The following is a 14,484-nucleotide window of genomic DNA, read 5'->3' as shown; positions in this document are numbered from 1 at the left end:
TATCAATACCCCACTTTCTTTCCTTTCCTTTTTTTTTTTTTTAAGAGAGAGGAAGAGATGGGTGGGTGATGGGCAGAGGGAGAGGGAGACTCTCAAGCAGGCTCCATGCCCAGTACAGAGCCCGACATGGGGCTTGATCTCACAAACCTGGGATCACAACCTGAGCTGAAATCCAGAGTAAGACATTTAACTGACTGAGCCACCCAGGCCCCCCAATACCCCACTTTCAATAATGGCTGGAAAATCCAGACAAAATCAATAGGGAAACAGTAGACTTGAACAACACTATAGACCAAATGGGCCTAACATTCAATCTGACAACAGCAGAAAACACATTCTTCTCAAGTGCACATGGAACATTCTCTAGGATAGATCACATTAGGTCACAAAACAAGTCTTAATAAACTTAAGACTGAAATCATATAGAGTATCCTCACAGTATAATGAAAGTAGCAGAAAGAAAACTGGAAAATTCACAAATATGTGGAGATTAACATAGTCTTGAACCACTGATGGGTCAAGTAGGAAATCAAAGGGGAAATCAAAAAATATCTTGAAACAAATGAAAATGGAAACACAATATACCAAAATGTATGGGATACAGCAAAAGCAGGACTAAGAATGAAATTTATTGTCCTAAATGCCTGCATTAAGAAAAAAGAAAGATCTCAAACAACTTAACTTTGTACCTCAAGTAACTAGAAATAGGAGAACAGAAGGAAAAAATAACAAAGATCAGAGCAGGAATAAAGACTAGAACAACAAAATCAACAAAACTGAGTTGATTTTTGAAAAAACTATCCTAAGATTGAGTCAGTAACCAAAAACCTCCCAAAAAGCATAAGCCTAAGACCAGATGGCTTCATGGTGAATTCTACCAAATATTTAAGAAGAATTAACACCAGTCCTTCTCAAACTATTCCCCCAAAAAAAGTCAAAGGGGAAGGAACACTCCCAGATTCATTTTATGAGGCCAGTATTATCCTGATGCTAAAGCCAGATGAGGTCATTACAAGAAAACTACTGGCCAATACACCTGATGCATAGAGACACAAAAATTCTCAGAAAAACACTAGCAAACTGAATTCAAATGCACATTTGAACTGGATCATACAATCACAATCAAGTGAATTTTATCCCTGGGATGCAAGGATGGTTCAATATACCTAAATCAATAAATATGATAAATAATATTAATAGAATGAAAGACAAAAATCATATGATCATCTCAATATATGCAGAAAAAGCATTTCACACAATTCAACACCCCTTCACGATAAAAAGTTTCAACAAACTAAAAATGGAAGGAAATTATTTTAACATAATTAATTTCATTTATGAAAAACCCACTGCCAACATCATACTTAACAGTGAAAAATTTAAAGCTTTTACTCTAAGATCAGGGACAAGGCAAGGATGTCCATTCTTGTCACTTTTATTCAACATAGTAATGGAAGTACCAACCAGATCAATTAGGCGAGAAAAAGAAAGGGCATCCAAATCAGAAAGAGAGAGAGAAATCATCTCTGTTTGCACATGACATGATCGTATATATAGAAAATGCTACACACTCCACAAAATCTGTTAGAACTAGTAAACAAATTCAATAAAGTTGTAGGATACAAAATCAACATAAAAATTAATTGCATTTCAACACACTAACAATTATCTGAAAAAGAAATGAAGGAAACAATCCCATTTACGATTTAAGCAAAAAGAATAAAATGCTTAGAAATAAACTTAAGTAGGGGTGCCTGGGTGGTTGAATGTCTGACTCTTGGTTTCTGCTCAGGTCATGATCTCTTGGGTCATGAGATTGAGCCCCACGTGGGGCTCTGTACTCAGCAGGCAGTGTGCTTGACACTCTCTCCATCTGTCCCTACCCCCACTCATGTGTGCTTCTCTCTTTAAAATAAGTAAATAAATCTTTTTTTAAAAAAGAAATAAACTTAACTAAGGAGATATAAGACTTCTACTCTGAACACTACACAGCATTGATAAATGAGAATAAAAAGACATAAGTAAATGGAGAGACATTCTGTGTTCATGGATTGGAAGAGTATTGTCAAAATGTTCATACTATCCAAAGTGATTTTACAGATTCAGCACAACCATATCAAAACTCCAATGGTATTTTTTATAGAAACAGAAAAAAAAATCCTAAAATTTATGTGGAACCACAATGAACCTAAAATAGCCAGGATAATCTTAAGAACACAATTGGAGGTATCATACTTCCTGATATATAGAGCAATGGAACATAATAGAAAGCCTAGAAATAAACTGACACAGATGTCTTTATTAGAGTGAGGAAGTCACCTTCTACTCTTAGTTGCTGGTAGCTCTTTTAAAAATGAATTTTGCCAAATTCATTTTCTGCCTCTATTGACATGACCAATATTTCATCTTTATATTGTTAATATGTCAAATTATATTATTAGATTTTTCCTATGCTAAACCAATATTGTATTCCTGGGATAAAGCCTATTTGGTCATGATGTACTATTCTTTTTTTATGTACTGCAGGTTTAATTTGCTAATATTTTATTAAATATTGTTGTGTATATGCTCACTAAGATTATTTGTAGCTTTTGTTTTATAATATCTTTGATATTATACATATATATTTTGATACTGGATAATGTTGACATAATTAAATGAGTTGGTAAAAATTCCTTCATTCTCTATTTTCTGCATGATTATGTAATTTGACATCATTTCCTAGGTAGAACTCATCAGTGATGTTGTGTCTGGAGTGTTCTTTGTGGGAAAAACTGCAATTAGGCATTTGATTTCTTTAAGAGATATGTAAGACTGAGAAAGACAAATACCATATGATTTCATTCATATATGGAATCTTCAAATACCATTTTTTTTAGATTTCACATATGAGTGAAATCATATGGTATTTGTCTTTCTCAGTCTGACTTATTTTACTTATCATAATACCCTCCAGGTTCATCAATGTTGTCACAAGTGGCAAGATCTCATTCTTTTTAATGGCTGTATAATATTCCATTATATATGTATACACACAGAAACTTACCATTTTCTATTTCCTCTTGTCTCAGTTTCAGTAATAAGCATCTTTCAAGATATTTGTCCATTTGAAGTTATTAAAATTATCAGCATAAAGTTATTCACAGTATTTCTTTATTAGCATTTTTATATGTACCTGTAAAATCTCAGTGATGTTCTTTCATTTCATAAATCAATAATTTCCCTACATCTCTATCTGGTGCTCTCTCTCTGATCAGTTTGATCAATCCAGCAAAAACATAAAAAATGAATAAAATATTTGGGCAGAGACTTCAAAAATGGTATATATGCAAACGGTAAATAAGAACATGGAAAGATGCTCATATCATTAATCATCATGAAAATGCAACTTAAATCAAATGAGATAGCCCTGCACACCTGTTAGGATAACTAAAGTAAACAAATTTTTAAAAAGCTTGGCAATACTAAGTGCTGGTGAGAATATGGATCAATCTGAACTCCTACATTGTTAGTGGGAATGCATAATGGCACAGCTACTTTGGAAAACGGTTTGGCAGTTTCATAGAATTATTTATGTGTATGCCATAAACTGAACAATCCTATTCCTAGATGTTTGTACAGGAAAAAAGAAAACTTTAGTTCACGCAAAAACCTGTACGTAAGTATTTATAGTGCTTTTTGCAGTGTGGTACATTCATACATAGAATATTACCTAACAATAAAACAGGAATAAGCTACTGAAAAAAAAATAAATTATTGAAACACAACATGGATGACTTTCAAATGTATTATCTAAGTGAAAGAAATCAGGCATAAAAAGCTACATCATGTATGATTATATTAAGATGATATTCTGGAAAAGGAAAAGTTATAGGAACAGAAAACAGATCAGTACTTACCAGAGCATGGGGTTAGGGGAATTGGGTGATTCCTAAGGAACACAAAGGAAATTGAAGGGATGATGGATTCGCTTTATATTTGTGTAGTGTAGTGGTTATACGACCTATGCACTTATCAAAACTCATAGAACTGCCCACCAAAAAGAAAGCATTTTATTGTTAAGTTACACTGAAAAATGTTAAAAAGTTATCATACTGTATGTACTCTCCTGCAACTTGTTCTTTTCTTTTGGTATAATGTTTCTAATACTCATCCATGTGATTTGTGTAGTTCTAGTTCTTAAACTTTTTCTGCTGCTTAATATTGTATAGTACAAATAATTCAGATGTATTTATCCATTCTGTGAAAATACTTTGGAGTTCTTTTTCATTCTTTCTTTTTCTATTATTCACAATACTGCTCTGGTAAGTCTGGAACAAACCTAATTGTGCACATGGGCATGAATTTTCCGAGGCATATAACTAGGAGTAGAATTGCAGAGAGTTAGGGTTATGTTCTGTCCAACTTTGCGAAATAATATATTTTATTCTCAAGTGGTAGTCCCAATGCACTCACACCTGAAATGTTTACCAAACAATTTACAGGGCTTCACATTTTCACCAGTACTTGGTATATTCAGACTTCCTAATTTTTGCAATTTCCTCTTTTTCTTCTTTGTCCATTTCCCCCACTGGGTTTTCTGTCTTTTCCTTTTTGATTCATAGGGGGTCTTAAAATAACCTTAATTAAATCCTGCGGTTTAAATGTTGTTCCTAATGTAGATCTACTACCTGTGTTCATTTGGGTCTGGACCTTTTGGAGAAGAGGCCCAAGTGTCTAGCCAGTTCATTGCAAATATCATTGAAAATTCACAGATAATTCAGGAAGAGGACTTATGCATTTTTCGAGGAAAGCTTTCTTGGGTTCTATATTGTGATATCATTTTCCTTGACTATGATGGGAACATCTTGGTTGCCTATAAATTAGCTTTGTTAGCAGCTTTAAAAAATGTACAGCTGACATCTTGCCATTTACAACAACATGGATGGAACCAGAGGGTTTTATGCTAAGCAAAATAAATCAATCAGAGAAAGACAATTACCAGATAATTTCACTGATATGTGGAATTTAGGAAACAAGGCAGAGGATCATAGAGGAAGAGAAGAAAAAATGAAACAAGATGAAACCAGAGAGGGAGACAAACCATAGGAGACTCTTAATCATAGGAAACAAACTGAGGGTTGCTGGAGGGGATGGGGGTAGAGGGATGGGGTAACTGGGTAATGGACATTGGGGAGGGTATGTGTTGTAATGAGCACTGGGTAATATATAAGACTGGTGAATTGCAGAACTGTACCCCTGAAATAAATAATATATTGTATGTTAATTGAATTTAAGTAAAAATTTATTTAAAAAATAAAAATAAAAAATGTACACCTGCCAGAAGTTACTATAAATGGAGAAACTGGTTTAGCAGAAGTTCATTTAAAGAAGAAAAGTTATTTGAATATTAGAACTCATCAGTTTTTTTACTTCTTTGTGCCTGGTAACTTCTTGGTTCACACAGTCCTGAAGTTTAGCTCCAGTCAGCTCACTTCCACCTGATTTTTATGTGATGGAAATAGGTGTATCATTTTTTTTAATTTATATTTTCACTTTCCTTGTGGTGTCTTGTTGATAGTCATAAGTTATTCATTTAATGCAGTGAATTTGTCATTTGCATGGATGTGACAGCTGAGCCCATGGGCATAGAACTGAAAGCAGAGGATATTTACTTGCTAAGATTCAAAACCAGCTCTTCTTCCCTATGGCCTGCATTGCCAACAGTTGCCTGCCTGAGAGGAAACCACCCCCAAGGTACCTTGAGTTAAGGATAATTAGTGTAGGAGTTGGCATTTCAGGAGCTAGTTTGTATGTATGTGTGTGTGAAGCAGGGGGGCGGGGATGGAAGAGTGCATTCTAGATTCAGAATACCAAAGTGGAAGTCACAGATTTGCACTGAATCAAAGGTGAGATTGATTGTATTCATTTTGTATGAGGGTCAGACTATCTCCACAAATTAAGAGCTTCTCAGTGCAATCAGTGCAGTTCCTTTTCCACAATGCCTCCAAACACAAATCTCACTTTACAGGTTACCAGCCGAGGGCTGAGCTGCTCTACAGCATTCACTAATTAAAAGGTTAATGGATTCCCTTTCTCTTTTTTGAAGCTAAGACCCGATATTGCAATTCCGCGGACTGGGATGACTCTTCCAATTTTCATCCTCAAGGGGGCAGTGATCAAGAAGCCAGTCCTTGACCCCCCGCGCGGGTATCTGCGGCAAAACCCCTCCCGCTCGGCTGCAGGGTGCGTCGGATTAATCCCCGGGGCCAGCACCTCACACTGAGCCTGCGCAGACGGCGTGGCGAAGCGGGCGCATGCGCCCTGAGGCGGGGCTGGCGGAGGCCGCGCTGGGCGGGTCTGGGTCCCTCCAGTGTTTCGGAGCCTAGGCGCTGTGGGAGGAGCCGGCGGCCTCACCGTGGTAACCGCAGCGCCGCCGCCCCTCCTTGCAGGCCTCTGGACTGTCATCGCCTTTGGGTGTGGGGATACTTTGGCCACCGTCCCCGGAAATAGCTCCGCCGGCTTTCTCAGATACCCCCATCCTCCCCACGCTGCCGTCGCCGCCGCCATGCAAGGGGAGGACGCCAGATACCTCAAAAGGTGACCACTCCCTAAGGCTCGGTCCTACCTTCCTTGCAGGGCCCTGAAGATACTCTTAGAGGTCCTTGGGTTGGCTTTGAGGTGTCACTGGGCAAAGCTAGAAGCTTAGAGGAGGGGTGGATGCCGGGGAGAAGTGACGGAAAGGAAAGGGGAAAGGTGCACTGGGGAGAAGAGGAAAGGGCCTTTCGGGGGTGCGAGGCCCCCCAGCCTCTTACCGGGCTCGGCGGGACCCTGACAGCATTGAAGATGGTTTCCTTGCTACACACATCACATTGTTCACGGGAGAAGGGCGAAGGGCCGAGTAAACCGTGTCTTCCTCCCCTCCAGGCCCCCACTTGGACTCTCCATTTTTCCCCAGTAGGATAAATCCCTTGGGAGCTCCTGGGAATTCCCTTGGGAATGAAGTCTTCTGGTGCCTCTGCTGTCTCCTGTTTGGGGTTCAGCACCGTAGGGTTTTGAAACGATGAAGAAGTGGTGGCTTTTAATTTATAGGAGGCTGGGTTGAGATGGTTCCTTCCTGTGCATTTCTGCTCTCCTCAACCATTTCATCCATTTGACTGCCATGTATACAGTATTAATTTTTGTAGGAGGTTCATAATTATCAAGAGGTTTGTTCAGGAGCTTGTCCTGGAATAGGCCATAATATATTTAGCTTAAGAATACTTGTAGTATCAATTACTCTTTAAAGAAAATTGTATCTGTTGGGATTATTTATTTGACTCCTGTCAAAGAGAAGTTCATCCCTGATGAAAAGGATACATGTCACTGGACCAAGAGTTAGCAGTGATCCAATAGAAAACAATATTAATTAGGACTCTCCATTTTTAGTTAAGTCACTGTTACTGATAGGTTAAAGTACACAGGGAGAGTCACATGTATTTTTTTGGACACAGTTTCATTATTTAAATATGGGGCAAATGTTACCTTATGAGAGATTTGCCGACCAAATATGAAAATACCTTTAAAAGATAAAACATGCATATAATGTGGTGGCATTATTTCAAGTCATAATATACTTTTACTGAATGTGTTCATCCTGGTTTGGCATGGCCCTGAACATCACAGAAACATCTTCTAACCTTTAATCAATTCTTAAAAGGGATTCAAACAATTTGTAAGATCAGTCAAACAATGCACTTCCTTTGCACGACTGAGGCATATATCGCCTGCCTTACTCATTGTATATGAATATTTCCGAAACTCAAATAACCAGGCTTTATCACTAAAATTTTTATAGCAGTATGTAGTCATGACTAGTATATAGTATTGGTTTCCTCCCTGAATTTTGCTTACATTGTTATTTTAAAATATCTTGATTGAAAATTTTATGACAGAAGAAAATACATTAGTTCTCTTTCAACTTTAGATTCCAGATTATTCTAGATAAAGAGCCACTATTATACCATCAGCTTATTTTCATGTAATATAGGTGTGCCAAAAGATAGTTTTTATTAGGATTCTTGTACCTGTATAGACCCTGAGGCATAATTGTCAATCTATTGCTTATTTTGAAAGCCATGTTATCTAGGGTTAAAAAAAATAAAACCAAACAAGTCACTGTGATGTTTGAAGTAAAATAAGGTCAGAATTTGGAAAGGTTGAAACATACGGTCTTCAGTTTTGTCTAATTTTGACAATATGAATAATAAAAAGTTTGTGTTGCTTGTTTTCACTTTAGAAATACGCAGCTGGCATATAATCATACAGGCCTGATGGATTATGATGTCTGGCAGAACCTTCCATTTTAATTATTGGTTCTTAGATAATGATTATGTATGTTCCTTTTGCAGTATTTTTACTTTTAGATTTAGTTTTTAACAGGACAGCAAATGTTTTCAATCTAATTGATTCACTCTAATTTTAATTAGTTGATTTCAGTGGTTTCATTGTAGTTATCACTGAGGAATCTCTAGTCTCTTTATGTTTAAATGTGAGTAGATTATAGAATCAAATCCAGTTTTCATTTTTTTGTCCTGCTACCAGTTTTGATTCAGTAGCACTTAATGAATACTTACAAAATATGTAGTGTATGCCTACCATTGTTCTGGTCACTGGGGAAATGATTAAATAGACATAGTTCATGTCCTCAATCAGATATACACAAACATAGACACTTATTTGTGATTCTGGGTTTTTTAGCCTCCTCTTAAACCTTCCAGTGGCTTTCCATTGCTTTTATTCTTTTTTAAGATTTTATTTATTTATTTGACAGGGAGAGAGACAGCCAGTGAGAGGGAACACAAGCAGGGGGAGTGGGAGAAGAAGAAGCAGGCTCCCAGCAAAGCAGGGAGCCCGATGCGGGGCTCGGTCCCAGCACCCTGGGATCACGCCCTGGGCCAAAGGCAGACGCTTAACGACTGAGCGGGGCTCCATCCCAGAATCCTGGAATCACGCCCTGGGCCAGAGGCAGATGCTTAAGGACTGAGCCACCCAGGTGCCCCTCCATTGCTTTTAGAGTTAGAGCACCTACCTTTTCATCTTTCTCTCTCTCTGCTTCCCTCCCACCCCCAATAATTTCATACCTGAGCCTTACAGAAGTAACTTCTATTAGATCTTTGTGTTTCAGTGTTAGGTTCCAAATGCCCTTCTCATTGTCTGGAACTTGCCCTGTTACTCACCTAGCTAACTCCTCATTTTTCCTGTTTTTGCTTAAATGTCACTTTTTCCAAAAAGTCTTTCCTGAGCTGCCATTTCTTCATCCCACAATCCACAGTCCAGGTCAGATATACCTGTAAGGTTTTCGTGATACCAAATACCTTGTCTTTACCCATTTTACCACTATATTGTTATTGTTTGTCTTTCCTGCTGGTCTGTAAGCTCCAAAAGGCTAAGGAGCTATATATATCTTACTTCTCATTGTATCCTCAGCACACAGCACAGTGCCTGGAATGTAATACTCACTATATGATTATTAAATGAAGTGAAAATAAGGCTACAAAGAAAAATGGGCCAAATCATATAGGAATTAGGAGCTGTTGTAAAGAGTTGAGAATTGTAAAAGCAGTGGGGAACCACTGAAGGATTTTTAAGAGTAAATGTCATTCATTCATTCATTCATTCATTCATTCAATAGTTATTTGAAATTCTACCATGTAAAAGCCACTCAGCCAAGTAATTAAAAGTATTGAATGAATGATACTTTCTCTGCTTTATGGTACTTATAATGTATCAAGGAATACAGACTTTAAATAATATATAATCAGAAGTAATTATTGTATTTATGATAAGTGCTATAAACATATGATAAGCAAAATCAGTATATGTAAAGCTTTTTTTATATACAGTATAATGTTTTCAACATTCATCTATGTTTTAGCATTCATTAGTACTTCATTCCATTTAATAGCTGGATGATAATTCATTGTGTGGATATAGCACATTTTGATTATCCATTCATCTATTGAGGGACATTTATATTGTTTCTGTGTATTGGCGATTGTGAGTAAAGCTGCTTTGAACATTCCTGTACTAGTTTCAGTACCTTTTTTCACTCTCTGGTATGTCCCTAGTTGTTGCAAGGTAATGTACTAATTCTATATTTAACTTATTGGGGAACCACCAAACTGTTTTTTACAGTGACTGCACCATTTTACATTCCCACCAGCAGTGTATGAGAGCTCCAATTTTTTGAATCACCAACAGTTGCTATTTATTTTTTTAAATTATGGCCATTCAGTGGATGTGAAGTAGTATCTTATTGTGGTTTTGATTTGCATTTCCCTAGTTACTAGTGACATTGAGCATCTTTTTATAAGCTTCTTGTCCTTTGTCTATATTCTTTGGAGAAAAGAGTTCTTTATATGTTCTAGATACTAGACTCTTATCAGAAAAATAGTTTGCAAATATTTTGTCGCATTCCGTGGTGGTTTTTTTCATTCTCTTCACAGTATCCTTCCTTATGCAAAAGTCTTAAATTTTGATGAAGTCCAGTTTAATTTTTTCTTTAGTTGCTTTTGATGCCATTATTTAAGAAACCATTGGCCAAATAGTTCGTTTCTGCTTTTGTTTCCCTTGCCTCAAGGACCTATCTAGAAAGATGTTGCTAAAGCTGATGTCAGAGGAATTATTGGATATCCACACATAAAGGAATGGAATTGGACCCTTACTTTATGCCACGTAATTAACTCTAGGATTTTTATGGTTTCATATCTCACATTTAGGTCCTTAATCCATTTGAGTTTATTTTTGTGTGTAGTGAAGAGAGTGGTCCAGTTTCATTCTTTTGCATATAGCAAAATAAAAAGCTTCTGCACAGCAGAGGGAACAATCAACAAAAGTAAAAGACAACCTACTGAATCAGAGAACATATTTGCAAACAACATTTCTGAAAAAGGGCTAGTATCCAAAATATATAAAGAAGTTACACAACTCAACACCAAAAAAACAAATAATCGAATTAAAAAATGGACAGAAGATATGAACAGACATTTCTCCAAAGAAGATATACAGAGGGCCAAAACACACATGAAAAGATGCTCAACATCACTCATCATCAGGGAGATGCAAATCAAAACTACAATGAGACATCACTTTACACTTGTCAGAATGGCTAAAATCAAAATCACAAGAAGCAAGTGTTGCCCAGGAGGTGGAGAAAAAGGAACCTTCATGCACTGTTATTGGGAATGCAAACTGGTGCAGTCACTGTGGAAGACAGTGTGGAGGTTCCTCAAAAAGATAAAAATAGAACTACCCTGTGAGCTAGTAATTGCACTACTAGGTATTGATCAAAAAACTACAGAAACACTAATTTAAAGGGATAGATGACCCTATGTTTATTGCAGCATTATTTATAATAACCAAATAATGCAAGCATCCCCAGTGTCTATCTACAGGTGAATGGATAAAGGAGAGGTGATATATATATATCACCCATCAAATATTATTCACCCTTCAAAAAGAATGAAATCTTGCCATTTGCAACAACGTGGATGGATCTGGAGAATTTTATGCTAAGTGAAATAAGTCAGTGAGAGAAAGATAAATACCATATAATTTCTCTCATATGTGGAATTTAAGAAACAACAAATGAATGGAAAAAAAGAGAGGGAGACAAACTGAAAAACAAACACTTATATATAGAGAACAAACTGATCGTTACCAGAGGGGAGGTGGGTGAGGGGATGGGTAGAATAGCTGATGGGGATTAAAAAGTACACTTACGATGAGCACTGGGTGATGTATAGAATTGTTGAATCACTATACTTTACACCTGAAACTAATATAACAGTGTATATTAAATATACAGAAATTAAAATTTAAAAATTAATTAAAAAAAGAAACCATTGTCACATCCAAGGCCATGAAGATTTGCCTCTATATTTTCTAAGAGTTTTATCATTTCAGCTCTAAAATTTGTGTTTTTGATCCATCTTGAGTTAATTATGTGGTATAAAGTAAGGGTCCAATTTCATTCTTTTGCATGTGGATATCTGGTTGTCCTGGCATCATCTGTTAAAGGGATCATTCTTTCCCAGTGCTACCTTTGTTGGAAATCAGTTGATGGTAGATGTAAGGGCTTATTTCTGGACTCAATTCTATTCCATTGATCTATATGTCTATTTTTGTGCTAGTACTTCACTGTTTTGATTACTGTAACTTTCTGTAGATCATTCCGGGGAATATTGCCATCTTAACACTGTTAAGTCATCCAATCTATGAACAAGGGGTGTCTGTACATTTAATTCTTAAGAATTTCTTCAGCAACATTTCATAGTTTTCACTGTATAAGTGGTGCACCTCTCTACTTAAATTTATTAGTATTTTTATTCTTTTTAAAAAATATTTATTTATTTATTTGAGAGAAAGATCATGCACACGAGCGGGAGGTCAGAGGGAGAGGGAGAGAGAATCTCACTGGACGTGAGGCTCCATCTCCAGACCATGAGATCACAACCTGAGCCAAAACCAAGAGTGGGACACTTAACTGACTGAGCTACCCAGGGACCCCTGTATTCTCTTTTTATCCCTCTATCTTTATTATTTCCTACCTTCTTACAAGCTTGGGATTTAGTTTATTCTTTTTCTGGTTCCTTAAGGTGTAAAATTAGGTTATTGATTTGAAATCTGTTTATTGATCTATAATTGACATATTAGTTTCAGGTGCATATCATAATGATTTGTGTGTATTCATGTATATTATGAAATGGTCACCACTATAAGTCTAGTTAACATCCATTACTATACAGTAATGTTTTTCTTGTGATGAGAACTAAGATTTGTTCTCTTGGCAATTCTCAAGTATACAGTACAACAATAATAGTCACAATGCTGTACCTTATATCCCCAGGACTTACTTATTTTATAGCTGGAAATTTATACCTTTTGACCACCTTCACCTGTTTTGCCCACCTTCCACTCCCTACCTTTGGCAACTACCAATCTATTCTGTGTATCTGCGAGTTTGAGTTTGTTTTGTTCTTAGATTCTACATAAAACTGAGATCATATAGAATTTCTCTCTCTCTCTGACTTATTTCACATAGCATAATGCCCTCAAGGTCCATCCATGTTGTCACAGATGACAATATTTCACACATATATACATACATACACCACATTTTCTTTACCCATTTATCCATCGATGGACGCTTAAGTTGCTTCTATGTATTGGCTATTGTAAATAATGCTTTTGACTTAGTGTTGTTTCCTTTGAATAAATACTCAAAAGTGAATTTGCTGGATCATATGGTAGTTCTATGTTCAGTTTCTTGAGAAACCTCTATATGGTTTTCCATAGTGGCTGCATTGATTTAAATTCCCACCAGCAGTGTACAGGGGTTCCCTTTTCTCCACATCCTTACCAACACTTGCTGTATCTTGTCTTTTTGATAATAGCTATTCTGACAGGTATGGGGTGATATCTCATTGTGGTTTTGATTTGCATTTCACTGATGACTAGAGATTTTGAGCATCTAGAGATTTTTTTAAATAATTTTTATTATGTTATGTTAGTCACCATACAGTATATCCTTAGTTTTTGATGTAGTGTTCCATGATTCATTATTTGTGTATAACACCCAGTGCACCATGCAATACGTGCCCTCCTTAGTACCCGTCACCAGCCTATCCTGGTCCCCCACCCCTCTCCCCTCTGAAGCCCTCAGTTTGTTTCCCAGAGTCCATAGTCTCTCNNNNAGTCCATAGTCTCTCATGCTTCATTCCCCCTTCTGATTACCTCCCCTTTCTTTATCCCTTTCTTCCCCTACCAATCTTCCTAGTTCTTATGTTCCATAAATGAGTGAAACCATATGATAATTGTCTTTCTCTGCTTGACTTATTTCACTTAGCATAATCTCCTCCAGTCCTGTCCATGTTGCTGCAAATGTTGGGTAATCGTTCTTTCTGATGACTGAGTAATATGCTATTGTATATATGAACCACATCTTCTTAATCCATTTGTCTGTTTAAGGGCATCTCGGCTCCTTCCACAATTTAGCTATTGTGGACAAAGCTGCTATGAACATTGGGGTGCATATGGCCCTTCTCTTCACTATGTCTGTATCTTTGGGGTAAATACCCAGTAGTGCAATTGCTGGATCATAGGGTAGCTCTATTTTTAACTTTTTAAGGGACCTCCACACTGTTTTCCAAAGTGGCCGTATCAACTTGCATTCCCACCAACAGTGTTAAGAGGGATCCCCTTTCTCCACATCCTCTCCAACATTTGTTGTTTCTTGCCTTCTCAATTTTTGCCATTCTAACTGGTGTAAGGTGGTATCTCAATGTGGTTTTGATTTGTATTTCCCTGATGGCTAATGATTTTGAACATTTTTTCATGTGTCTGTTAGTCATTTGTATGTCATCATTGGAAAAGTGTCTGTTCATATCTTCTGCCCATTTTATGATTTATTTGTTTCTCATGTATTGAGTTTGAGAAGTTCTTTGTAGATCTTGGGATGTACTT

General features: G+C 36.8%; 1 protein-coding gene across 1 annotated transcript in view; it reads left to right on the top strand.

The window, feature by feature from the left end:
- Nucleotides 1-6,327: 6,327 nt before the first annotated feature.
- The window catches only part of KIFAP3 (kinesin associated protein 3), a gene marked incomplete at its 3' end in the record, with an annotated part of 150,485 nt that continues 142,328 nt past the window's right edge, over nucleotides 6,328-14,484 (top strand). The window contains 1 exon segment of the mRNA XM_008695960.2: nucleotides 6,328-6,579. Within this exon segment, the coding sequence (XP_008694182.1) occupies nucleotides 6,548-6,579 (32 nt within the window). The 5' untranslated portion in view covers nucleotides 6,328-6,547.

The sequence above is a fragment of the Ursus maritimus genome, unplaced genomic scaffold (genome assembly GCF_017311325.1).
Source record: "Ursus maritimus isolate PB19 unplaced genomic scaffold, ASM1731132v1 scaffold_2, whole genome shotgun sequence".
In the NCBI taxonomy this organism is placed as follows: domain Eukaryota; kingdom Metazoa; phylum Chordata; class Mammalia; order Carnivora; family Ursidae; genus Ursus; species Ursus maritimus.
Note: the sequence above shows the minus strand (reverse complement) of the source record. Positions and strands in the feature narration are given on the sequence as shown.